The following is a 27,356-nucleotide window of genomic DNA, read 5'->3' as shown; positions in this document are numbered from 1 at the left end:
AGTGTGTGTGTGCATGAGAGAGAGAGAGAGAGAAGGAGAGGGTCAAAAAGAAAGAGAGAGGGAAAGGGTCATGTGCATGGGTGTGTAAGAGAGAGAAAGACTGGGGAGAGAAAGAGAGATATGTGGGGGCTGCAGCTCCTCCTGCACGCCTGGGAGCTTCTGTGGATTAAAGGCGCCGTTTGTGGTGAAGAGCTGCTGCATTTTCTACTCGTGTAGCTCTGATCGACGTCTTGGGCCTCGTTTACTACTAATTATTAGAAGGGGCTGTTGCATTTGCTTCAAATGTTGACATTGTTTCCTTGAGTTTTTCAGTTGGGTGGTGGTTTCTGTGCTGCTTATCCAAGGCAGTTCCTTCTCTCTCTTTCTCTGCTCACTGAGCTGCAGTATTCCTCTTTGCTTTGCAGGCTGTGCTCCTTGCTCTCCTTCTTACGGTTGTTGAGTCGCCCAAGATGCTTGCGTTCAGAGATGCACAATGTGGGGAAGAAAGAGGCAGCCTCTTGAATCCTTCGTGCTAAAATCAAGAAGAAGGCAGAGGAAGGGAAATCTTCCTAAACACGCCCCTAATCTCACATTAATCAAGTCTATCTAACTTGATCCTAAACACATCCCTAATCTCACCATTAATCAAGGCTATCTAACTCGATCCTAAACACACCGCTAATCTCACCATTAATCAAGGTGCCTAACTTGATCCTACCCTAGTCATTAACTTAAGTCAAGAACCTTGCATCTAAGCATGATCAAGGCGCAAAATTAGCTCCATGATTGATTGAGAAGGATAATAATAATCTCATTGCAATTAGAGAGACTCAATAATAATAATCACACACACATAAGTCCTGATTCCATTACTTAAAAAGAACAAAGTGTAACTAGAAATCAAAAGAGACTTTTGTAATGTTGGAGATGCGGGGTATCGATCCCCGTACCTCTCGCATGCTAAGCGAGCGCTCTACCATCTGAGCTACATCCCCGTATATTGACCTGCAAAATCAATTATTAAATTTCTTACTTTAGTAGTAACCTAACCGTGTTGTAATAAAGGAACAAAACAATTATTATACGAACGGCTAAATATATATTGCCTTCCTTTCGTTTAAAGAATTGCAACTTGACTAAGGTTTATAGACAGCTATAATATATAACCTAAGAAATCAATCACCTTTCATTGCTATCTAATTAGTGGTATAAAAAAGAGCCATGGGATCATGACCAAATAGATCATAACCTTAGAATAAAGTGTAATAATGTACTGATGAATCCCCCACATCACTCCTTCTTAAATAAGCACACTCGTCAACATTTCAATTAACACACTCTACACACTTGTTTGTTCTGCATCTAGCCTTCCTACATGGTGTGGTTCCTAGAAGTTATTGATTGGAAACTTTGGTGGTGTAAGTGGTTTGGATAATATTTTTGCATGATCCTACATAACCCTTGCGTATACCATGTGATAGGCCATGAGTGAAAAGTCCTTGGCTATGCATTCCAACCCTTATATATGACCCCAAAGATTTTGGCAAAAGATCATCATAGCTTAAATTGGACAAAGTTTATATTAGCTTGAACCCCTTTCCTTTCTTGTCATTATGGGGTTAATCACAAAATACCCATATATAATCATCAGGAAGGAGTTAAGAGGAGTAGGGTTTCAAGTTGTTCTTTTACACCTTAGGATTATAAAAATCCCATTAATCAACTCCTCCATTGCCATTGCCTTTTTAAGGGATCCTAAAGATGGATTGTGCTCAAGTTTCTTGTCCCAACATGTTTTATGTAGTGGGGAATAATATACAGCTTCCATTGTGCATAGACACACTCTTGGATCTTAGGATCCTTGAGGTAACCATTCCTTCCATAAGCCCATCTTTGCTTCCATGATTACTTTGAATCTAGGGTATCATATGTTGTAACCCCCCTCTATCATTTAGTGGGTAGATGTGCATCAACTCGTGTATAGGACATTCCAAGAAATAAATTCAAGTGGCCTTGGAGCATGACATGTCCATAACATTGTGTAATCACCCTTTTATGGACATTCCAAGAAATAAATTCAAGTGGACTTGGAGTATGACATGTACTTATGAATGTGTGCAAGGGGTCTATGGAGAAATAACCCATTCACTAAGTTGGGCTTCATGAAGGTGTTTTGGAAACAATAAGAATCCTACACACTAGATGAATGCATTGGCAAGGTTTTTCACAAGCTATCAACTTTTGTCTCCTTTAGCATATACATGTTCTATTTTTTAATGCATATCCTCCCTGATTTGATTCTTGTATGACTCTACATAATCATCTATACAAATGACCAATGGTGATGAGATCAATGTATAGTAGGTCATCTCTTTGAATGGAGAAAGAACGCTTAATAAGCCAATAGCCAAGTCATTTTGTTACTCTCATTCTCCTATCATTTTATTACTCTTTAAAACTTAAGGATGCATGTACCTATTGAGGGAGCTCATGGGGCCTAAGGTTCTAGGCTACTATATGTTCCTAATCTCTATGTGTATTACACTTATTGGAGCTATGTATTTATTCGTTACTTCCTCCACATGTTTAATTTATTTACTTACTCCATTGGTTGCATTAACTTTTTCATGCTTTCGATGGTATGTGCATCACATTTCTATAGCCATAGTGACTTAGCAAGAGTTGAAACTATGCACTTAGCTTCTATCATGCTAGTGGTTAGCTCAATTTATTACTTTTACAGTTTTTAACTCTTGCACCATCTTTGTAGCAGTGACCGTCTCGTTTCCCTCTAAGTCTGTAACACTCCTACCACCTTCAAATTTCTTTTAAAGCAATTCAACCCTTTTCTTGTTACATTCTAATCACGAACTCTTTTGATGTAATGATGAAAGTAAATTTTCCTTTGTTAATAGAGCAATCCATATGGAGCGTAGACTCGCCTATGTCCAACACTCATGTTCATTTTTGAATGCATGTTTGGTTGCTATAGTACAAAAGGAAGTATGGAATGACTTTCATGAAAAGAAAGTAATTTTTTATTTTACTTAGGCTATTAATTTTTGCAGAGTTCATGTCCTTGTAGAACCTATCAGTTTGCAAGGCACTGGGAAATGAGTAGATCATTACCAATATGTGATAAGGTTACTACCTGGTTAAACTGAGAAGCACTTCACTCTAGATGGGCATGGTTATTTATCATCATTGGATCCAAATTAGTTTTATAGACCATGATTGTGTTTGTTAGAAATAATTCTAAGCCGGAGAGCTTAGTGGAGTATTCTAACATGTCCGGTGAGTTTAGGACTGAACATGGTGGTTTAGAAGTAAACTCAAGGTTTGAAGTTAATCCAGAGAGACTAGAGATAAACCACACTAGATTTAGCGTTAATATGGAGTGATTACATAAATCTTGATCTTGATGCTAGTACAGAATGCCTAGCAGCTGTCTTGATCATTTTTTATACTTTGGCATGGTATTGTTGTATGCGTGTGCACTTTCCAACAATCATCGCTTTCCTTGTTAGAAAGGTGTGCTAATTCGGAGTGATTAGTCGAGGTTTCTATGAGAAGAAGAGTGAGTGTGCTGATCTAGAGTGATCATATGAATCTCTTGGGTTATGTACTAAGATGGAGTACTCAAGGGTGGAACCTTCATGCCCACTTGACCTTGTGTCAAATGGGGTGATAAATTTATCGGAATAAAGTGATAGATTCATTTAAGCAGTGTTGACTTCAAACAAGCTAAAATTTTATGGAAAGTCACAAACCTTAGGTGCTTGTTATTCTAGATAAAGCCCTAATATTGTCAATTTGGTGCTAAACCAAATTGGTAAGAGTGTTTAGTGTGTAGTTGAGTATGCGTGAAATTGTTTTCACGCTATGCTCAAGCATTCATGAGGTGGTACCACAAAGTTTTGAGCAACTTCTTTAGGGACTTTACTATTTGTATTCACACTTAAAGTTGAAGTCTAAGGCTACTATCATGACCTAGTAGGACTCATGGTTAGATGCTAACCGTAGAGTTTAAAGATTGACATAGTTGTTGAGTGAATGTCTTTGAATCAACAACACTTGGGTGCTGGAATGCCCCATACTTTGTGCCATAGTGCCAAAGGTTTTGAGTCAATCTAGATATGCACTTCGTAGTAAGTGGCTCGAGCATCTTGTTAAAGACTCTATGGATATTCTAACTCGGGATATCCATGAGTACGAAGCTGCTTGTAAAGAGTACAGAGTTGCTTAGCCAAATTGAGAAAGAATTTGATATTTAATATAGATGGCATAAGTGGCAAAGCCCAACTTTACCAAAAGACATAAGAGGATAAACTTGTACATATTTATGTTTTGTAATATGTTTATGAAGTGCATATGATGGACCATTATTCTTTGTTGGTCACATTGATTATAGTTAGGTAGTAATGATTGCCACCTATATAGGTAGGTATTGCATTGCCACTGTAATGAGGAGGCAACAAAAACTTATTATACACGAGACTTCATATTGGTATTGAACACAAATTGGATGTTGTGTTATTCATGTCAAAGCAGTCTCAAAGTACAGAGATTGATTTTGTGTTGGAGGCATACCTAATTCACATATCGTAGTATATGTATATAAAGAGATTGGGTAAGAGATAATGAATTTCTCTCTTATTGCTTTATAGTAAATCATTTCCCATTATTGAAATGGTTTACGATGTTGTTTCACATAGTAGAGGTATCCAGTGAGACCACACTTATAGAGGTGTGTCTGGCTGGTGCTATTAACTTTTAGATGCAGCCATAGATAGCCCATAAACATGTCCGTAGAGACATGGTTAGCCATAGAGACATAGATATGTATTGCCAAGCAACCAACATGGTTACAGAAGTAGACATGTGGATAGGCATGTATCTACTCATGGGCTAGGAGTGGTACTCTTATTGGTTCACATTACTCTTGATTTTCTAGTAGTGCATAGACACTATATATACATCACATAGACGTTGTCTATGTGGAAATCATCTTCATTGCAAGATGTGTAAACTGTTCTTGGAAGAACGCAAGAACATTTAGAGAGAGGACAATGTAGCATTCCTTAAACTATGTGTAAGGTCAATTGAACTTTACCACATTATAGAACAATTTGCTAAATACTTCTAACAGTTGTGCAAATTTGTCGAATTAGAGTCCATGTGGTTTCTAACCGTAAGAGAAAAACATCTTTGATGTCTTAGAACATGCAAATGAATTTCTTAAATGTCGGAGCACATTTATTATGAGGTTCTTGAGGATTTGAGAACTTATGGCATACATTAAAGGCATGATGATATTTGATGCCTTAGTAGCAATTTGTGTTTTATTGACATCTTTCATAGTTGCAAGTGAAAACCATGGTTTGGTGTTCTAGATGAAACAAGAGTGTTGCATGTTTCCTTGGTCATAGTACTTAAGGAAAATATGTGTTATGTCTTGATTTCCTTATCGTAGTAGGGAAGTTACATGCATAGATGACCATATGGTCTACACACAAACACTTGTTTGCAACTTTCTAAACCGTTTTCAAGGTGGATAAAAACTCTTCTTGAAGGGAAAAGTAAATAGGTGATAAAGTTTATAGGTGACAAAGTTTATTCCAACTAAAAGATGTGAAAACATATGAGCTTGCTAGGATCTTTCATATCAAACATCTCTACAAACTATATGGCCTGCCTACCCGCACAGATATAGAGTTGGGTAGTGATAGAAAGTTTGATAGTCATCTTGAAGGAAAATATTTAAAGGTTAAATATCACTCTAAGTAAGAGTGAGGTCAACCATCCGTACATGAAATAGCATCTAAAGCCTAAGTACTCTTCCTCGTTCAGTGCCTCTTGATGTTGATTTGGTTCTTGTTCCTGAGCCTCTTCTTGATCTTGCTTCTTGAAATAGAAACTGAAGCCTGGGTAGCCTTCCTCGTTTAGTGCCTCTTATTATTGCTTTGGTACTTGTTCTTGAGTCTCGTCTTGATCTTACACTAGTTCTTGTTCTAGATGTTATTATTGTTGAGCTCCTCTTATGCTGGTTAGTTGGTAGGATTCTTCAGAAGTCAATGATGTTTGCGCTGACTCCTTACTACTACACTCTTACTACAATTGTGTTTTATGGCTCACCCACCAAAGCCTCTTGAAACACATCCAACAAGAGATTACCTGGTGAACCACAACTCTCGTGAGGATATTTCCAATGGCTGAGCTCGTAACCCTTGAGGTCTCCAAGCTCTATAAATCCTTGAGAAGAAATTCCACCTTATCTCCCGTGAGAGCGTTGTCACACTGCCATGTTGCACAACGTATACTCGTCCCTCCTCTCACCTCACTTCACTCACACACACTCACTAGCATGCATTAGAGAGAGAGATTAGCATAAGAAAGACTATTGCAAAATGGGAGAGTCTTTTGTATTATGAGAGATATTCACTTATATACATGGCCATAAGCATTCACAATCAATTAAACTATGGTCGGGACCAGGCACTTTAGGCTCATAAGAGTTCTAATGCTATTACAATGACTCATCTCATAATATATCCATGAAGTAATTCACTTAGGACTTCATCCTAACTTACTACCACACACACTTGAAGTGGAAATCATCATAAGTATTCCATAGGACTATTACGGGCGCCCATCCAAGTTGTAGATTTGGACACCATTGCTTCATATCTTGAATGTATGACCTTTTGGTGTATCTACCTTGGCTCCTTGATATAACATAATGATAGTAGCTCTTGTTAACCCTAAGAATGGGTTAACATTCCTCCCTTTCTGATGTCAATTGCGTGCTCGTGATCACATTGAAGACCTTTGTGTGGGGAGAATTGGCAAGCTTTGTTGATGCCTTTTGACGTTGAATAACATTCAATGGTCATTGCTCCTCCGGAAGGAATAAGAAAGGCTAGTTAGTAAATGAAAAGGTTAGAGGTTAGCGAAAATTCTTAATGGGGTTGGGGGTGGGGGTTTTTATGGGTGATTGTATTTTTATATTTTTGTGATATTTTTTTGGATATTTTTTGCTCACATTGTTTTTTAGCAATCATAATCAAAGTTACATGGGATTTGTGTTAGTTGGGGAGAAGAGAAGGAGGATCCAGAGGAAAGTAGACAAAATCATCAGAACGAGATTATGATTCTCAGTTCCTCATTTGATTCACTGAAGTGAAACTCATCATTTGAATAAATTGGCCTTTGAAGATGTCCCCTTTTGTGCCAAATGTTGTTAAGGAGGACTTGTTCATGCTTGCTTCTTCCCATGTGCTCTTATGAAGCGAATATACACGAAGTACAAGAATTGAGTCACATAGACTCTTATTGAGCTGCTCTTGTTGAAGTAGCCACTTATTGGCGAGGCATGAAAGAATTACGTTGACTTGTGAGGCTTAGATAGATATCTTCACAAAGGATTAGATATCATTGTGTTATAAAGATTCTAGCTTCGTTTGGAGAGGTTTGCAATTTGAAGGAAAACTCTAGGCGATGGTTTATACCATGGACCAGGCTTTCACCCACCATGGCCCCCCCATCCAAAGATGTACTTGGAAAGTCGTCGATAAGGCCTCAGTGCAAACGTCCTCCAGTGCATGAGTATAGATATGTACTCATGGAGCTGCTGCTACATTAACTTAGCCAAAATAATAGTAAGATATAAGCTTAACAAAAATGTAATGGCTATTGAAGATCCACTTCTTCATTACTTACATCATAATTCATCGAATAAGATAGTAAAATTTGTCCCACTCCCCCTAGGTGTAAATGCAACTTGGTTTCTCATAAAGCTACTATAAGATAGTAAAATGTGTGTCACTCTCCCTAGGTGTAAGTGCAACTTGGATTCTTATAAACTTACTATACAAAACATATGGCATAATGTATACTACAAAGTTAGCACACATACAACATACATGCCATTCAAATCACAACAAACATTTCAAATAACCACGTCACTAAGCATCTGCATCCATGTGTCATCTATGTGCTCTACATGTTTCAACATATGTGAGTCAAATGTGCCTTTGTGTGGGCAAACATATAAATATGTTTCAACACATGTGAGTCAAATCTCTCTCTCTCTCTCTCTCTCTCTCTCTCTCTCTCTCAAACAAACACAAAGTTAATGCATTCCAATAATGACAAAGTATATTCAATCATTTATCACACTTTAAAGGCAACAAACATGCAAAGGACACACACAAACACACACATAAGGGTATCTCTCTCTCTCTCTCTCTCTCTCTCTCTCTCTCTCTCTCTCTCTCTCTCTCAAACAAACAAACAAACAAACAAACAAACACACAAAGTTAATGCATGCCAATAATGCTAAAGTATATTACCAATGGTAGCCACCATTATTGTTATTATAGGTAAGATACCTATACCTACTATGCATCATTGTTATCATAAGTAAAATCCACATCTCTACCATATAACTCAATAATCAAAAAATCATTACATGCTCTTGGATGATGGCACAATCATCCTTTCTCTAGTGAAAAGTATAGTTAAGCCACCACATGCTCTTTCACCTTCAAAAAGAAGACTTTTGACACCCACCCAAGCAAAATGCCTTCATAATTACAAATTAGGTTCTAAAGACATAAATTGAATGGGTAATATGATTATTAGGTCATAAAGATTCAAATTGAATGGATAATATGAACATTAATATGAACATTAATATGAACATTATTAGGTCATAAAGATTCAAATTGAATGGATAATATGAACATTAATTATTACAAAAGTTGAAATATCGATGTATTTACAGAAAATGATTTTATGTATTATATGTGCCTAATCAATCTTACTAAGGTCAACATGTTGAAGAGTTAGATAAAATGTTTGATTGTATTAAGTGTGCAAATCGATTGCTCTATAATATTTTATCAAGGTATAAGTAGTTTGTCCACTTACATTTTATACATCATGTATTTTCACTTTGTGCATGCTAAATGAATTTATTTAATTTTTAATCATTGATCTCAACAATAAATAGAATAAATTTCATAACATAAGGTATTCTCTCTCTCTCTCTCTCTCTCTCTCTCTCTATATATATATATATATATTATATATATATATCACACACACACACACACACGTGCACGTGCGCGTGCACGCGCACGCGCTATGATACTCTAATCACTCATTCACTTCTTGGAATTTTGTATGGCTTCTTTTGTGCACTACAATCATATCCCTATCTTCTTATCAAACAAAACCACACAATATATGTGCAGGACTACACCTCTGACTCCATCGAAGATCGATACTCAGCTTCTTCAGGTTCGAGGAGGGGAGGCAGATATGGACGGTTCACCAAACTAATGTGTTAGCATGCAGAGCCAAACTATAGTATTAGCATACACGGGTGGTCGCCCAGGTCGTGTAGGTGTGGTTACCTTGCACAACAATAAAAGAGAAAGAGAAAGAACACCATGCAACCACCTTGCGCGAGAAGAAACACTCGTGTGTCACCACCTTGCACAAAAAGAAGATGGGCGTTTGGCCATTGATTTCCATGGTCTTTTTAATTGCTCTTAATCTTTTCTATTTTTAATTAAAAAGAAACACATTTGTCACAGAGCACCTCAGCTATATTCTTGAAAATGTGCATTGGGTCAAGAAGATGGTTCACTACTAGAAGGTCATTCCAGTTACTAATTGCCCCTTGAGAATCATGCGTGGTGTTGTTGATAATGCTCATTAGAATTGGCTTTTGTTTCTCTATTAATTGTAATGCTTTGTTTCCTCAGAGAGCAACATAAAAGAGACGGACTTACCTTAGAGAAAGCGACATGGTTGACAGAAAGCAAACAACTTGCAAAAATAAAGAGAGAGAGAGAGAGAGAGAGAGAGAGAGAGAGAGAGAGAGAGAGATGGGCTAGAGCAATCACCACCAAACTATAAGAGGGCCAACCAGAAGCAGATCGAGGAGGGGAGGTGAGGACCAACCGGAAGCAAACCGAGGAGGAGAGGCGAGGGCAACCGAAAGCAAACTGAGGAGGGGAGGCGAGGGCAACCAAAAGCAAACCGAGGAGGGGAGACTGATAAGGGAGCATGTCTGCAAACGTGCACAACAAATAAACCAAACAAACCATCATGAGAATAGTCACACGAAGAGAGAGGATGAGAGAGAGAGAGAGAGAGAGATGAATACCTCACCAGCCAAACACGACACACAGTTCTGAGGATGAATAGAAATGAAGTGCAATAAGAATTACGAAGGAAAGGTCAGTTCTCAGGATGAATAGAAATGAAGTACAATAGGAATGAAGAAGGAAAGGTCACTCGAAGAGGAAAGGTTGCTCGAATTCAAATTTAGCCACCCACATTGAAGGAGACAGCTTTGCATGGCCCTGCAACTTGCGAGATGAAAGGAGGCAGCTCTGCATGGCCCTGAATCTTGCGAGACTAAAGGAGGCGGCTCTGCATGGAGTGGTGGCGGCCTTGCAACCTGCGAGATGACAGAGGAGATATTGAAAGAGGTAGCCGCTCTCAGTTTTGCATGGAGGGGTGGCCTGCAAAATGAATAGAGGGAGGCAGCGCGCTGCCGTGCAGAGGTGGCCACGCCACATGGAGGGGGGTCGACGCCAGATAGAACTAAAAAAAAAAACTCCACGTGGAGGGAAGGTGAGATATAGGTAGATGCTTTGTAATAAAAGCTTTTTTAATAAAAGCGTTATAATCAAAAGCTTGACGTGCAGCCCAAAAAAAAAACAGAAAGAGTCGGGTGCAGCGATATATATATAGCTCTCAGAAGGAAGAGAGAGAAGGGAAAATCAGCCCATCACTGGAGTTTTTTTGGTTAATTATTATATATTTTAAAGCCTCATTTAAAGTTTTGATTAAGCTTGGCAAAAACTTTTAAAATAAAAGCTGCTAGCGAAGAGGTCAGTGTGAGAGAAAGGCAGCCTGCCCAAAAAGGAGAGAGAGATAATAATAATAATAATAATAATAACAATAAAAAGCGGCCGGCAGTGGCAAAGAAAAAGGCAAATAGAGAAATTTGGGTTAGCGTTAGCATGCATAGAAGAGAGATTAAAAATCTTCTTTCAAAAAAAGCCCTCCACCGTTGAATATGGATTTGCTCCATAGTGAAGCTCTTCAAATTTTGAAATTAGTGGAATAGAACGAAACCTGTAACCAAGGGTTTCTTCAGAACGTTCTCCTTCCAACTATGTCTTATCTAGTCTAGTTACAACACCGAGAACCCTTCCCTTATCCCGATGGCCACACGGCCTAAGGGAGTTCAATCGGCTCCTTCTGTGGCGCCAACACCAAACGCAAGGACAAAACCAACTCCCTTGAGAACCGTACCCAAAGGAACTAGCACCAAAAACAAGGAGCAACATGGTAGTCCCATCAGCACCGTCCAGTTCGATCCTCTGGAGCTGGATCTTCATCTTCAAGAGCCCCATGTGGAATATCATGCCCCACTCCTCAGCCATCATGAGGAAGAGAGGGGGCCGCGCCAGGCAGCGGGTTTCCTTTTCCCACATGTGAGTCACGTAAAACACTAACCTCTTTGTCACGCTCCATGCTAATTCGGTTCATGAGTGGCACCGAACTTACCATACCAGAGCTATCATAGGCTTGTGCTATGGTCCATGCCCTCCAACAGAGGTGTTAAAGACTTGGATAAGAAATAGCTGGTCCACTCAAGGCCTCATAGACGAACATACTCAATATTTACCGAATAATTACTTCTATTTCTTGTTTAGAGAGGAAGGGATCACGCTCAACGCTCTCAGGGCCAGCCAATGGGTCCTTAGAAATTCTCCTCTTTTCCTCTTTCCGTGGTCTCCTAATTTTTCCCTAGTCGGTCCTAAACCCACTCTTTGCCCTATTTGGATGGAGCTCCCTAACTTGCCAATGCATCTTCACCCATTAATTAAATTTCTCCTTAAACCTGTCTCGGTGTCAGAGCTAATGCAGATTTAAATCCCCGATGGCACCTGCAAGCCTTAGAAGAAATAGACTTGAGCACGGATCTTCCTAACTCCATTGTCATTGACTTCAAGGTACAAGTGTCACCCTAGAGCAACCTCTTGTCTTCAAGAATGTCCCTAATCCTGCTTTCACTATGGGTCAAAGGAGCATTTCATTAGAAATTGTCATGTTAAATTCCCACCACCACCACAGTCTCCTATCCACCAAGTGGAACTAAAAGAAGACAGGCAAGGCTTCTAGACTGTAGGGAGGAGAGGGAGAGGACAGGGTCACCCGTAGTCCCTCAAAAAACAACCAAGAAGGAAGAACTTCATAGGTTCTTCCCTCTACTGGTAGATATCTCAGACCCCACATAGATTATGAGGAGGAGGATGAAGAGGTCCCCAACACCCAGATCCATGATAGCGATCTAGAAAAAGAGATTAATGAAATGGACTTCCAAGATGCCTTCAGGATTAACCTTAACCTTGGTGCCTCTCAAGCCAAAGAAGAATCTCTACCAGTGGGGGAAACGAGAAAATCCCCATCTCACTGGTGATGGTCAAGCAAAACATTAGAAATGTTGGCCAAAACAAAGTTAACTCGCTTGCCCTAAAGGGAAGACAATCATAGGCTGGAGGGATGGCTTCCCCGTTTCCCACATAAAAAAGAACACAAGGATCAACTAAGCCTCCACCTAAAATCCAAAAGATATGATAGATTTTAATATCATCTCGTTCAACACTAAGGGCTTAATAGATGGGAATCGAGCCAAAATAATTAAAAGCTAGATGTATCAAGCAAACATCCAAGCTGACATAATATGTCTTCAAGAAGTAAAAGTTTCTAGACAACTCCTTAAGAGAAAAACTTGGAACTGATTTCCAAACAACATGAGTGGTTTAGCTCTAACCACAAGCAAGGAAGTTCTGCTTTGGAGACAGTCGGTCCGGTTGCATGGACGGAAACAAGAATGAACTTCAAATCATTCTGTTCCAAGTGTAATGCTACCCATCAATTTTGAGGATCAATTTCCTGCCACCTGAGAAAAGCCAGACTGGATAGGTGATACTCCTCATCAACTATTAGTAATATTGTTCTTAAATACCAAAATGAAATTCTGGCACAATATAGCACTTTTGGATCACTATCCAATACTATGCTCTTTCTCTCAAGGGACTCAAAAAGTTAGAGCAGGTTGGTTCCATACGGATCCCAAACTGTTTCAACTTTTGTTTCTATGCAAGAATCTTGGATTAGTATGGACAACTCACTTTAATACATTCACATCCCCCACCAAGGCTTGGGCACATGCAATAAGAGACTCTCAAAAGTTGCTTATAGGCATTAAAAACCAAGTCACAAAGATTCGTGTGGAAAGAAGGGCTACTAAAGAAAGAAGATGAAATTCAATGTCAGCACATCAAACTCTTTTTAAGAGAGTGGTGGGTAGGCAAGATAGACAGACTCTCAAAGGAGATGTTCTCCCTTCTCAAAAAGAAGGCAGGGTCTGACCGCATCCCTATGCTGAGAAACAAAAATGGATTTTGTGTGAAACAGTTGTTGAGCACTTGGACATTATAAAGGATCACTTCTCCTCTATTTTAAATGCCAAAACAGTTTCCACAGGAGAAAGAAGATCCACGATGTAAGCCATTCCAGATTGCAGAAAAAAAAACAGTATCTCAGAGTACTACAGGAACTCTAGAAATAGATATTACCAGTAGTGAGCTAGAGGAAGCAATTATGGCCATGAAAAATGGTAAGAGCCCTAGTCTAGATGGCCTTTCAGCAAAATTATTTAAAACTTATAAGAATTTCCTATTCAATTCTCTACTTGGGGTGTGGAATGAGTCAGTTAGGTATGGTGCCCTCCCCTTTTCTATAAATGAAGGAGTTATCAAACTCATTCACAAGAGAGGCCCCAAAGTGGAAATCTCTAACTGGAAATCTCTAACTCGAGGCCAATAACAATGCTCTCCACGGCATACAAAATTTATGTAAAAAATTTAGCCAGACATCTTTCTGGTCACCTAAAAGACTGGATAAGACATGAGCAAAAAGGTTTCATTAAATGGAGATATATTCTCGATGCTATTATCGCCCTATAGGAGGGAGTGGAACATGCCCAACAGACCCAACAGGATTGTATTTTCTTTAAAATTGACTTTGACAAAGCATATGACAGACTAGAATGGGATTTTGTCTTACAATCCCTCAAGGATATGGGACTGGGTCCCCACTTCATAAAAATGGTGCAAGTGCTGTTTGGGAACGCGATGGCTAGGGTTACAGTAAATGGCAATCTAACTGAATCCTTTGTGTTGAGCAAATCTATCAAGGCAGGGTTGCCCACTTGCTCCCCTGCTATTTGCCATTACTACAGATGCACTTGGATGGCTGGTTCAGAAGAATATTGAAAAGGGGCACATGCAGGGCATTCACTTACCCAACAATAAAGGTTGTCAACAATTTGTAGATGACACTAATGGTATACACAACAACCTTACTTCAGATGTTCTGTCTAGCATCATGATCTATCATTAACCACTATAAAATTGGAATCTGAACAATGATGTCTAAGCCACTGTAGTGGCTACTAGACCAAGGATGCAAGATCATAAAAGAAGGACAAATTCTTAGATTTCTCGGGATCTCGATGGGGTTTGGAGTTTCTATGCATCAAAGGTCGGTTTCGATTCTCGAAAAAGTGTAGAGCAAGTTTAGATGTTGGTTTGGTATGTGTAACACAGTTTGGCGCTGGAAGAATTGTGGTACTCAAACACATCCTCTTGCCAATGCCATTTACTTTCTATCGTGCTGGCACCCCTCCAACTCTGACCTCAAATAGTTAGAGAAAATATGCAGAAATGTTGTATGGTCGGGAAATGCAAATGAATCAAAGATTCCTAAAATGGCATGGAATGTATGTGCAAGACCTAAAAAGCATGGTGGCTTGGGTATACCAAACATACTCGACTTTGTAGATCACATGGTTGCCAAATGGACAGTTAGAAGCTTCATAACTTTGCAAGAAGACTAGGCAATCCTCCTCAATCAGAATTTGGAAAATTACGGCTTTGCAAACTTCCACCAATGGAAAAAGATCCCAAAGTTGACGACCTTCTTTAGCTCGATGAAAATTAAACCTTAGGGTAGCCCCCTAGTCAAAGCTATGTGGAATGCCTGGAATAGATGTAAGCCTAAACTAAAGATGCACTGTAGAATAAAGAAGTATGCACATATTCTACATATGGATTCCATATGGTTCTCCATGGCAATGGAAAACAATATCTCTATAGATCTCTATAAACATGCGCATAAAGTGCATAAAAAGGGTATCAAAACATGGGACGATTTATGGTGCAGGACCAATCACAAATGGAGGTCTGAGCATGAGCTCAGAACAATGTATAGATTGTTTGTGGGGATGATCTCCAATTGTATAGATTGTTTGTGGGGATGATCTCCAATTGTATCCTAAACAGGATTGGACGCCCTTTACACTGCAAACTAAATACCAGACGAAACCTGCTATGGGACAGAAAACAGTGGGGATTTAAGTTCTCAAAAATCTGGTCATGCCAATCATCTCGCCAAGACATCCAGTCTGCTATGTGGTTGATCATGTACAAAGCACTATGGACTAATGAATGTGCACAACGTATAGGATATGGCTATGGTCTATGCCCAAGATGTAAAAAAGAACCGAAGACAATTGCCCATCTTTTCTTAGGATGTAATCATAATATAGAAGCTATCAAGTTTTTGAATTAATGTATCTCCCGTGTCTCGAATTGGGAGCTCTTAAGGTAAGAAATTCTACTAGGTCAACAGATCAAATGCTCTGAGAAATATGGAATGTTATACGTGTTGAATACCTATGGGCTATTTGGATAAATAGAAATAACTGCTTGTTTAATCATGCAAGTACCAATGTGATGCATGATCTGAGATATGAATTACATTTGCAGATGAAAGTACTACACAAAGCTAGCCTCAAAGCGTGTGAAGCACAGTACACTAAGAATGCCATGGAAGAAATGATGCAAATGGACAAAGCCAAAGAAGACTTCCAAGAAAGAATCAACAAAATACAGAAAGAGCATCTAGAACAGGATGGCCAAGTGGCTACCAAAGAAGTGGAATTAATGATAAAATACTCTTAATTGAACAATTATATCCTAAACGTGACTGCCCCATGAGAAATGAGATAGCTTAGAGCAAGTTATGCTTCTTGAGCAAAAGCATATTTTGTACTCATGGTTTATATGATCTTTTTAATATACTTTGCATTTTTATTTTTTTTAAATAAATTAGGAAAATAGTTCTGGGAACCTACTCACTCCATCAATGTGGTAGGATTTTGGAGAGGATGATGAAGAAATCAAAAGGTGGCTAACTCCTGTAGGTGAATTTTGAAAATTGCCATAAATACTCCGTGTCACACCATTACGGGTGCTCGTCCAAGTTGTAGTTTTGGACACTATTGCTTCATATCTTGAATGTATGACCCTTTGGTGTATCTACCGTGACTCCTTGATGTAAGATAATGGCGGTAGCTCTTGTTAACCCTAGAATTGGTTTAACAAGCACTTATACCCTTATTGCTGCATTGTAGCTTTTGCTGACCTTTCTTTTTCCCGTGATATTTCTCCTTTGATTTGTTGAAGCTTAAGAAATTCCCAAAATCAAACCTTTGGCCTTCTTTGCACCAAATAAATTGACTAAACCTTGATTTTTGATTTTTTTTTCCCAAAAACCATTCTTCTTGAGTGGTCCCTAAAGCTCTAATACCGCTGTCTAGACCTTTAAGACCTTTGGAGAAGGAATCTCTAATTTCTCAACACCAACATATATTTGCAAAAATTAAAGCATAAACCTTAATAAACCAAATTAAATAAACAAGAGAGAGATGAAAATAGAGTAAAGATCACCGTCGACACAAGATTAGGTTGAATCTCCCCTACGATAGAGTGTGGCCCTTGTACCACTCTTCCATATTTATATGCATTAGAAAAAGCGCTTGCTTTTCAAAAAGATAATTCCAAAAACAAAGCACAAGCAAGTGTTTTTGAGTTTATGAGCGTGCAAGCTCTACCAAAATACAGTAAGCATTAATATAAAGTCTTGGGCCTACCAAAAGTATAAAATACTATTTGGTATGTATAAAGGTATGAGGCCTTAGCCTTACAAAAATATAGATGCCTAAATATGAAACCATAAAAGGTGTTCACATGTCTTCCAAAATATCCCATAGTGATCCAACACATGTTCCACCCGCGATTAACATGCTACTCAAACATTGCCTTCATCCAAAATAATATTAGTCAGTGTACACAACTGATTAAACACAATAATCCTGACCATGTCATACCAGCACACACAACTGATTAAACACATCAATCCTGGTAGACATCATACCAACACACATAGCTTGATTAAACACATAGCTTGATTAAACACATTAATCTTGGTAGATAAAATAAATAAAAGGTGCATCCAAATAAAATATCATGAAATAAAATAATGGACGTCCCCCCATAGAGGTTACAAGCTCAATATCTAGCTCTTAGTGTGAACATATCTCCTCAAATGTGTAGTTCTCATGTGAACAAGCAAGAGACAACTATGCCCCACTCTATGTGACAAGTTCTTGGCTTCTTTGCACATGCTTTTGTAGCTCTTACAAGTGTGGACTTTAGCAATGATTCCTCCCTTGTTTTCTACTTGTGTAGCTCTTACAAGTTTGGACTCTAGCAATGATTCCTCCCTTGTTTTCTACCTTGTTTCTTGGCCCTTGTATCTATGCTCTCCTCACCTAACTCCTCCTAGGGCATGTTCACATGCCGTACACTTGGCACCACAAATCTCAACACTTGGGTCCATCCTTTACTCAAGCTCATAGTTAAAACCTTAGGAAGACTTCTCAGCCAAAGACCTTTGGTGGATCTTAATCCCAAGTGGCACCCTAGGCTTTGATAGAGATAGATCCAAGTAAGGAATTGCCAAGTCCTAGTCATCAATCTGGGTACCACAAGGATCATTGCATTTATTAACCCTCCTACAAAAAAAGAGCATACAGATAGAGATGGGTTTCAACAGGTTTTTTCACCTTATTGGTAGGTCATATAGATCCCTCGCAAACCGAAAGAAGCCCATGTGTAGCAACAAGAAGATGACAAGATAGTGCATAGAACACAAAATTAGAATAATTTGAATAACCTCGAGAAATAAATTGATGATATGGATTTTGAGGAAGATGCCCCTCAACAATGGTTTTCTCAACTCTGGAGAAAGAAAAACTCCTTGGGGCCAGCCTCCCTTAAAACCTATGGAAAAAGAAACCCTCATAGATAGGAAAAAGCTTCTCTCAAGCTCTTTCAATGCCTTTACATCCTCTACAACCTCATGCCTTTGATATTGATGGGCTTGAGTAGATTCTAAAGGACAAAACAGAGTCAAACGAGGTTAACTCATAGCATGATTATAAGAAAGTATCTAAGAATATTAAAATTAAGAAGAGGGAGAGGGAGGAGCTTGATGTTAGTTTGAGAGACACAGACCCGATTCAATACATTCTAGAACTGATGGAATTTTAGACTCTGATTAGGGTCTAAAAGACAACTAGTATTTTGATTAAGTCAAGCTTCGTTGTATAAAAAACTTTTTGTAAATGTTATCTTTTAGCTACCTTTCACTTTACTATATTCTCCAAAAAAAGAATGATAAGTTGTTTTTTTAGTTCGATTATCTTTCTTGCCAAGAGTCAAAATCAATTTCAATGCAATAAACACATCCCTAAGGTCCAAATATATTTTGTATGTGGTAAGATTGAATGCAAGTATGACGAGCTTCTTTTATTGGCCCATCTTAGGTTTGTTTAAGTAACTTGATTACCCATAGTGAAGTAACTTGTATATTCACACAAGGTAAGGTTTGTTTAGTGAAATTGCCAATGCATGCCTTGTTATTGTAGAGATCACAAGGCCCCCTACATGAGCCTTTTGGATTTTTTTTAAAAAAATTGGCTTGAAAGTAGAAAGGACAACTTGTTTTCACCCACACACACAAGTGCCACCGCTCGCACAGGGGAGATTCGAACTCACAACATGGAGACTCTCGAACTCCATTCTACCACTGCACTAACACATGATCGGCACTCTAACACCCCCCCCCCCAAGCCTTTTGAAAAGTTTTTTGTGAATGTGATGAGTGATGACCCGGCCACGTTTGGAAAAAAGGGTTTCTCCATTACTTGAGATCAACTATTAATAATTGAAGTCATGGCCTGAATATATACTATACTATACACCTACAAAATTGTCTGAATAACTAAAAGAGAAAAGCTCTCTTTATATATATCCCATCAATTTATATATAGATGCCTATTATTATATAGATCCTCTATTGTTAGCGCCTTATATATAGATGCCTATTATTATATAGATCCTCTATTGTTAGCGCCTTATGTTTGAATTCTCGCTGCTCTCTCTCTCTCTTTCTCTCTGCGCAATACTCCAGATTGGGTTATCGAGACAAAACCTTCGAAAAAACTTGTTTTGAAGGCGAAGCTACAGTTACCCAATCGGGCGCACAACGCTACCACTACCGTCTGAGGAAGCCAGCTTCTACTCCAGTCAATTTTGCCTCGTGGGTTTACTCCCAAAACGGTAACCCTCTCAGTTTTGCTACTTGGGTCATTCACAGTAGCTTTTACAAAGCTTTTCTTCACGAAACCCCCCTGCCCTGAACACAGGCAAGCAAGCTTTGCCACACCATGGCTAATTTTGACAGCCTCCCAGATGGTGTCATATGTTTGATTTTTTCAAAGCTAAGTTCGGCTCAGACCGTGGCCCAATGCTCTACAGTATGCCAGCGTTGGAAAGCCCTCTGCCAGACTGTTGATACCCTCGTCTTTGATGGTCAGGTTTTTGAGAACAGGGTTGAAAGCAAGAGGAAAGCCTCTTTCATGGAAGATATTGTCTCCAGCATGCTACTAAAAACCAGTGGAGTTAGGAACTTGATGATACTCTACCGTCCGGTGGTTGGGCCAAGGATACATCATGGCCATTTCTCAGAGGAAAAGGTATGTACATGGCTTCAGCATGTACATACATCATTGCGAAAGTTCCTCCTCCTCGACCTCAACCTAGACATGCCCCAGCCCAACAGGCTTATCCACCTCTCTCGTTGCAGAAAGCTACAGTGGCTTAATCTCTGCTATGGCTCCATCCCCTGTATGCCCCCCCAATGCCATCCATTCGTTTTTCTCAGGTCGTGCTTTCTTGACTTCGTTGTCATCACCGACGCCGCCCTCGCATCTTTCATAGAGCTATGCCCTCTACTGAAGGATCTGACAATCAATTCTTGTACAGGATTGCATAGTCCTCAAATTAGAGCACAAAACCTCAGATGCTTAAAGTTCATTACCAGTATGGGACAAGTTGCATCGATCCAAAGGCTATGTGTATACGCTCCCAAGCTTGTAAATATCTCCCTCAGCTATGTTCAAGAGCTGATGAGTGAGGGTGAAGGCCTTTCAGAGCTCAAATTGATGTGTCATGTGAAACCTCAAATACCATCATTGCCCTCCCTCAACAACCTTTATATGCATGGTGACATGTGGCAGCTGGACAGCATTTTGGAATACATGCGACTCGGAACAAGTGTCAGGATGTTGTACATAGATGTCAAGCTGGAGGAAAAAAAACCTTTGCAACTCAACGACTTCTTTGGGCATATGCAGAAGTTGAATTCACTGCATATAGGCTCTGATTTTTTTGAGGTTTGTCTTTGAACAGAGAGCTTTTCTTTGAGAAGGATGGGAAGGCATGCTATGGATTGGGGTGGGAGATGACAACATAGGGATTGTGTCGCTGTGGCATCCATCTGCTATACTATGGTGCAAAAAGATGGTGTAAATCTTTGTGTGCCTGTGTGCACATGCTCTCTCTCTCTCTCTCTCTCTCTCTCTCTCTCTCTCTCTCTCTCGCGCGCGCATGCACGCGCACACGTGCACACACAAGTGCATGTGCAGACGGGGTGCTGCCCTCGCACCTCCACCCCCACCCCTATACGGACATGCAGAGCCACCCCCATGTATATGCTTGTATACATATATATAAATATATATGTACATACATACATAGACCCCGGCTTGAAAAACAAAAAAATACACACACACACACACACACACACACACACACACACACACACACACAGAGAGAGAGAGAGAGGATGTCTTGTGATTGTGGAGCATGCAAGGAGCTCTTTCTTTGGTATTATTAATTTATTTAGTCTTGTGTGGTTGCAGTGCTTGCAAGCCGGTGGCGAGTGGATGAGCTTACCCTCGTTGGAGGACATCACAGTGGTTGTCACATGTGGCAACGAACATTGTATTACAGTTCTTGGATTCTTTCTCAAGTGTTCGAGCTCGTTGAAAACACTTACCATAAATGCGAAGCTGCTGGAAAGAAACACTGAAAACATGACATTCTTTACCCATGTGCTTGCATTGCAAAGAAGCTATCCTCATGTGGAGATCACCTTGGCCTGCCCTGAAAGCTTTCTGTAAGTCTATAGCTACATGGGGTTGTATATAATTCAATGGATCAAGTCTCAGCAGTCAGGTAGGCCTGGTCTGGCCCCTTTATCATTAAGTTTTCTGCATCTTCTCCTCTTCAGCAAGCAAGGGCACAGGCGAGTGGAGACAGATCTGCAGCCAGCATTTTGTTAAGGTGGTCAAGCAAAGGTTGTAAACCTTAGTGTATGATGAATAATATTTTGTGCAGGCCTTAGTGAGAAAAACCTTAGAAGGTTGAGATAGGCATCTTGTGTAGACATGTGGGCGTTGATCTACTTCCTCTCTGAGTTTCATTTGTATGGCTAGATGTAGGTGGCAATTAGCCCTTAATTTTAGTTTCTAAATGATATAAGAGGGGATAATATGGAATTTTGCAAGATTTGAGAGGATTATTATGATTCATATCACTTATTACCAATTTAGTGACCATTAAAATCCTTCCCCAAAGTCAAGCTAGCTCTTCTTTTAATGGAGAGCAATGCATTTATTCAACCAACTTTTGTGTGTGCAGATGTCCTTGGGATGGGTTTACAATGTTGTGCCTTGCTAGTTTGCAACCATTTAGAGATGTAAGTCTTGGGGTCTGGAAATCATGCACAGGTTCTATAGTTGGAGATAGAAGAAAGCAAAATCAAAGGCATTAATTCACTAAGGATGGGATAAAAGCAAACCAAGAAGGGGTATGGAAATCATGCAAAGGTTCTATACTTGGAGATAGAAGGCAAAATCAAAGGCATTCCTTTGAGAAAAATGCATTGTTCATTTGGTAGGCTACCCTAAAAGGAAGGCTTTAGCAACAGTGCATTGTTTTCTCTTGACAAATCCCCTCTTTAGTTTCATAATAAAGGTCTCTCACATTCAATTGCATCCAATTGGGCCATTCAACACCATGATGGCAATATGTAAACAAAAGTTTTTCATGTGAGAAATTCTAATGCACATGTACACACTAGTATATTGTAAGAAGATTGATAGCGTCATACACACCATTTCATATGCTTGTAAAAATCCACATTACTTGAATGCAAGAATGGGTAATGGTAGCTTTAGGATGACCCAACATGTTGAAATGCATCTTAGGGGTTCATGTGTTTAAGTGGCATAAGTATGTTAGCCATCCTATGGAGCTCACCATTCTAGAGCTTGCACTTAGAGCTAAGTACGAATGCAAGAATGGGCAATGGTAGCTTTAGGATGACCCAACATGTTAAAATGCATCTTAGGGGTTCATGTGGCAAAGTATGCTAGCCATCCTATAGAGCTTGCACTAGATACACTATTGGAGCTAACTATTGAGCAATTATCTCGCATTGTTTTTAGAAGCTGAGAAGAACATTTTTTTAAGAAGCTAAGAAGATCATGCATAAATGAGATGAGCACATCCCAATCAAGATTTTTTAAAAAAAAACATGAGGTCTTATTTCATTTCAAGTCGCACATGGAAATTTCACCTGGCTACATAGCACCTCCACAACACACACACACCATACTAACCACACACACCCAATTATCATGAGGGGGTACCACCTTTTCCAAATATTGGCCACTTTATAGGCATTGGACAAGCCACGGGATGAAGCCCACAAGTTAGCCGCTCGATCGATTGGAGTGAACACCTTGCACAACTTTGGTAGAATTGGGCGTCGCAAGTTGAGTCACAATCTTTGATGTCCATGGCAAGGTGGAAGAATGTGCCATGACAATCGAACGATGACGGCCTAAGGTGTGGATGGTTGCCTACGTGCCCACCTGCACACATGAACACATCCTTAGTATAAGATATCCCCAAGAGGATTTGAAACCGAGACCTCTAGTAGAAAGTCCAAAGTCTTATCTCCGCTAGGCTACCACCTTGGGGACCAATCAAGACAATTTTGAAACACATCAACTAGATACATTTTCTTTCATTGTATACATTATGGTTTTAATCTATAATATATATATTTTTAATTTAAACGATCTTTAACTATTTTGAAAATTGAATTTCAAAACTTGAGTGTTACAGTCTCCTAAGTTGAGCTTGATTGGGAGTTTGCCAAAGAGGCACAATTTAATTTCAATTATATTCAAGAAGTGTGACACCGAGTTTTAGAAGCTATAATCTTTTTTAAATAATCAAAATAACCTTCGTATGCTTCAATTGGAGAAAGGAAGATGTATTTACCAATGAAAAGTCTCACATCACCAATGAAATATCATGGTTTCAACATATATATCTAAATGAGGAGAAAAATGCATTTGAAATGGGGCTTTAAACACCAATCTGATATTGAACATCAGATTTGTGTTTAAAGTCTTTTTTTTTTAAATAGTAAAAGCTACTCTTAAAATTAAAAAAAAGGAGACTTCAAATGCAAAAAAGGAGACTTCAAATTGAAATCAGATAAGCTCCTCTTTGATCCCGTTGGCAGCTTCATTTGGGGTGCACGCGCGCGCACACACACACACACACACACACACGTATGTATGTATGTATGTATGTATGTATGTATGTATATATATATATATGTGGTAAATTTATTTATTTTCAAGGGATGTTTCCACGACACCCCACACTTTTTTCCTCAAGCTGGAAATCTTTATAGTGGCTCACATATATAAATTTCACACACACACACACACACGTGGTAAATTTATCTATTTTTAAGGGATGTTTCCACGATTCCCCACACTTTTTTCCTCAAGCTGGAAATCTTTAGAGTGCCTCACAGGCATAGCGATTTCCGATATTCTTTTGATGAAAAAGAATCACAAGATAGATTCCCTTTAGCATGCAGCTATGTGTGTGGGTGTATGTACATACATGTGTGTACGTGTATATGCATGTGTGTGTATGTACTTGTGTGTGTGCATTTGTATATGTTTTTCAAGGTAGGGCAATGGGGGGATTTACTCTTGAATGTAGAGAGCAAGAGAGCACAAGAGAGACTTAATGAGTGCATGTGGAATTAACACGTGTATTTTACTTTTATAGAGGCAAGAGATAATATTGCCATTTCCAAATTTTGAGGGGCAAAATTTTAAGCTTAAATTTTTTTAAAGAAAAACTCCTACCGTAATGATGGTAAAGCAAAGAAATCTAAAGCTTTCAATAATATAACAAATTTTCAATGTAATCAACATGAGCTAAGCTTATGTAATGTGAAAATACTAATTTATTGAGGTTTCCCACAATCATAAATATAATACATAAAAGGATCTTGAAATATAGCCAAATGTTAGGACTACCTTGTAAGGTAGTTTACTCTCAACATTGGCCTTGAATAAAAAATGTTACAAAAAAGGTTCAACTCCTTTTACTCCGTGGTTTTATAGCTCAAGATCATTTGATTGGCAGCAGCTAGCAAAGCTCACTAGGAAATCTATCTTGTGCTCTCTAGGTTGTGTATCAACATGAATATGGAAGATTATGTCCCACCTTAGAGAAATTAATATGGGTGCACTTCCTAATTCTTTTTTAACCTTATCATATACTTGTTGGCATTCTTTTGTCCTACAATAATTAGGGTTGGCCACTCAAGGCATGGTGCGACAACATGGGTGTAGGAGCACCATCCATGGACAAAGAGAAAGGCAAGGTTCATGAAAGCTTAATAGCTTGTAATCTTGATTAGTATGAGTTAATTATGATTAGTAATTTTACATTGGCCTATATACCATGGCCTCTTTTCACACACACTTATTATTGTCCACCCTCCTTGGCCTTGGGCCCATATACCATGGTACCTTTTCACACACTTATTATTGTCCACTCTCCTTGGCCTTTGGCTCATAAGCCTAGGTTGAGATTCTTGCGGTTAAGGATCTAGGTTGAGAGTCTTGTGGTTAAAGATAGCCATATTGGTTCAACAAACTCAAAGATTTTTTTACCAGTACTAGCATGCATAGTGGTGCAATTTTCTCTTCTTGGTCTTTCTTCAATATAGTTCCTCTATGATTTAGAAGGATGTCAATAATTTCAAAGAGATGCATCCAATTGTCAAATACCTCAAGATCTCCTCAAGATCAACACATACTTTGGCTACTTATGTTTGTATTCTAAGGGTTGTTGATATGTTCGAAGAACATTTTCCAAAGTTGATTTTGTTGTTGTATCTGACTCTTCTATGAGAAGACCTCCACTCATTGGATGGGATTTCCAATTTCCTAGAGTCACCTTTAGGGTTTAACCCTTCCTTCTAAGGAATATAAGGTAAGTATCCTAATTATGGAGACCAACCTTTCCTTTCACAACTATGGTCATCTTCACACATCATAAGATATGGTTGTTGGTGGAATTTCACTATAACATAGGTATGTTAAAATCTCAAGGCTCCAATGGGTCTAGCTGTATTTTTGTCTTCCACCTTAAACACCAAGTTTGTTTCCTCTATGTATGGTTTACCCTAAGTTTCCTAAAAATGTTTAGTATCTATGTTGACACCAACAATGCTATCTAGGATTGTAGTTTATGACCAACCCTTATAAGGAATACCATGTAATACCACATTCAATTCATCACTTTTAAATTAATGTCTTAGTTTATTAAAATGGGGCACATTTGGTAGCTTCTGTTTCTTTTTGACACTTGAATGGGTGTTGTGATGTGGTCCTTGAGCTCGTGTAGGATCCACTATTTTCTCTACCCCTTTTAATAATAATTGGCCATCCACCATCGAGTCCTTTAAATGTTTTGCCTTACCTAATAAACTAGCATAGAATTCGAGTGAACCATGTGTGTTTCTTTATCAATAAATTTTTTAAAACTTCTCTTGACATTCTTTGATCAAGTTTTGTGCTTTTCTTAAGTTGGTGTTTTTCATCTAGAGGGTTTAATTACTCGCCATGATCCTTGGGTGTTTGAGTTTTGATTGGGCATTGCTCTTCCTCTGTTTACATGAAAGGATTTAGCATAAGTTGCCATGGACTCCTAAAAGGATTTAGGCTCCTAGGCTTCACCCTAAGTGGATTTGGATGTTGACGTTTAGGCTATTTTCTTCCTAGATCCACTAAAGATTGTGATCTAGTTATCATCCCTTCCCATGTGTCTACCTCTACATAGCTTGCTTTTGTTACCAAAGCTTTATAATAATCAAACTCTCGGTTCTCCATTTGCGCAACTCTTTTACCATAACGTGATAAATAGGAGCAACCCTAATATCACACGATTGAGGTTGCAAGCAAGGGGTGGTAAGTATACTTCCAAACTCATAACACGACTCTTTGAGCAGTGTTAAAGTGCTATGAGTTGTTGGAGTAGCAATTGTGTGTTTTGCATTTGGTGGTCGTAATAGTGCTAATAGTCATCTTTGATTGTTTGGTAGAGAAAGGGGTTGAAATTGACCATATTATGCTGATTAATTTTCCAAATGCATGTTTCCTCAAACGTAGGGAGTTTATGGTGGTGTTGTTTCGTCAACACATCGCACACCAAACCATGTCTTTTCATAGGTACAAATGAGGATGCCCTTACATGTTCCTCAGTTGTCTTCTCACTCTCAATTATTAGCTTAGTTTATTAAGTAAAGAGGCACTAAGCTCCTCTAGTGCTACGTCTTGAATAGGAGTGTTTTCCTTCTTAACAATAGGAGTGTTGTTATTCTTAACAATTATTTCCTTGAAGTAGATGGTAGCTCACAAAAATGACTAGAGGAGTGCTACTTTGAGCTCCCTTTCCATCATGTCATCATCTAGATTGATGTCTTTCTTAGAGCATCATCAAAAAAATTAAGTCTTTGCGAGATCAAGCCCCATGGTCCCCCATCATCAGCCAATAGCATATGCACATAACCAAATGCACAGTACTTGATTTATTCACTAAGGTATTTGCACTTCACAAGTATATCTTTGCATGAATAGCCAC

At 38.9% G+C, this 27,356-nt stretch overlaps 1 protein-coding gene and 1 non-coding gene across 2 annotated transcripts; one reads left to right on the top strand and one right to left on the bottom strand.

The window, feature by feature from the left end:
- Positions 1–901: 901 nt before the first annotated feature.
- On the bottom strand, positions 902–974 carry TRNAA-AGC (transfer RNA alanine (anticodon AGC)). Its single transcript has one exon. It is a non-coding gene; the product is annotated as a tRNA-Ala (tRNA).
- An 18,448-nt stretch (positions 975–19,422) lies between these two features.
- On the top strand, positions 19,423–21,889 carry LOC147615882 (F-box protein At1g10780-like). Its single transcript, XM_086777996.1, has 3 exons — positions 19,423–19,601; positions 19,688–20,716; positions 21,245–21,889. The coding sequence occupies exons 2-3, from the start codon at positions 19,709–19,711 to the stop codon at positions 21,503–21,505; spliced, it is 1,269 nt and encodes a 422-aa protein (XP_086634122.1). The 5' UTR covers positions 19,423–19,601; positions 19,688–19,708; the 3' UTR covers positions 21,506–21,889.
- The last annotated feature ends 5,467 nt before the right edge of the window (positions 21,890–27,356 follow it).

The sequence above is a fragment of the Cibotium barometz genome, chromosome 39, assembly GCF_041138505.1.
Source record: "Cibotium barometz isolate CiBa-2024 chromosome 39, ASM4113850v1, whole genome shotgun sequence".
Lineage (NCBI taxonomy): Eukaryota > Viridiplantae > Streptophyta > Polypodiopsida > Cyatheales > Cibotiaceae > Cibotium > Cibotium barometz.
This window is presented reverse-complemented; position numbering and strand designations above follow the sequence as displayed.